Source organism: Eurypyga helias, unplaced genomic scaffold (assembly GCF_000690775.1).
Source record: "Eurypyga helias isolate BGI_N326 unplaced genomic scaffold, ASM69077v1 scaffold4726, whole genome shotgun sequence".
Classification (NCBI taxonomy): Eukaryota; Metazoa; Chordata; class Aves; order Eurypygiformes; family Eurypygidae; genus Eurypyga; species Eurypyga helias.
Window position 1 is genome coordinate 81940 of NW_010257130.1, and position 677 is coordinate 82616.

Genomic DNA, 677 nt, shown 5'->3' on the forward strand with positions numbered 1-677 from the left:
CCCCAAGTCCTCCTCCTCAGGGCTGCTCTCGATCCATTCTCCACCCAGCCTGTACGTGTATTAATCTGTTATATTTCTTATTTTTTATTCCATAGGTTTCTTTCACATTGAGTACAAAGTTATTTTTATCTGCCATGGTTTAAAATTGTCACAACTGGTCTCAATACAGCTGATCAAAATCAAGCCTTGTTTTACACATAAACAACCAATAAAATCTTTAAATTGCTACTTACGACTCTCCATAGCCAAAACTGTGATATTATGAATGGCATTAGTTTCCCTGTCCAGAGATTTGGCAGTTGTAATGACTCCACTGTTGGCATCAATGTTGAAATACCTCTCCAAATCTGTGTTTCGATCTATCGAGTACCTAGGTGAAGGACGAAAGGAAACTTTTGATTTATGTTCAATTACAGCTTCTAAATTTTTTTCATTGGTTTCTTGTTAGAGAGAGAGAGTTTCCACTATTTCCCCATATTGTTTTTTCCAGTTGCTCTGTGGTGCTGAGAGAAGCAAAACCCTGTACAGAGGCGAGATGATTACACAGCAACGTCTGCTGATAGAGGCAGGCTCTGTTTCCGCAGTGTCCTCTTAAATGAGATTATAAGTATTACCCTCTCTTTATTTTCTTCCTCTCTGCTGTAAGGCAAACACACTTATTCATAGAATCATAGAAT

The 677-nt window shown here is 38.3% G+C and overlaps 1 protein-coding gene across 1 annotated transcript in view; it reads right to left on the reverse strand.

Annotated features, from left to right (window-relative positions):
* LOC104511322 (cadherin-7) overlaps positions 1-370 on the reverse strand; it is a gene marked incomplete at its 5' end in the record, with an annotated part of 16154 nt that extends 15784 nt beyond the window's left edge. The window contains one exon of the mRNA XM_010153890.1: positions 234-370. Within this exon, the coding sequence (XP_010152192.1) occupies positions 234-370 (137 nt within the window). The remainder of the gene's footprint in view (positions 1-233) is intronic.
* Positions 371-677: the final 307 nt, after the last annotated feature.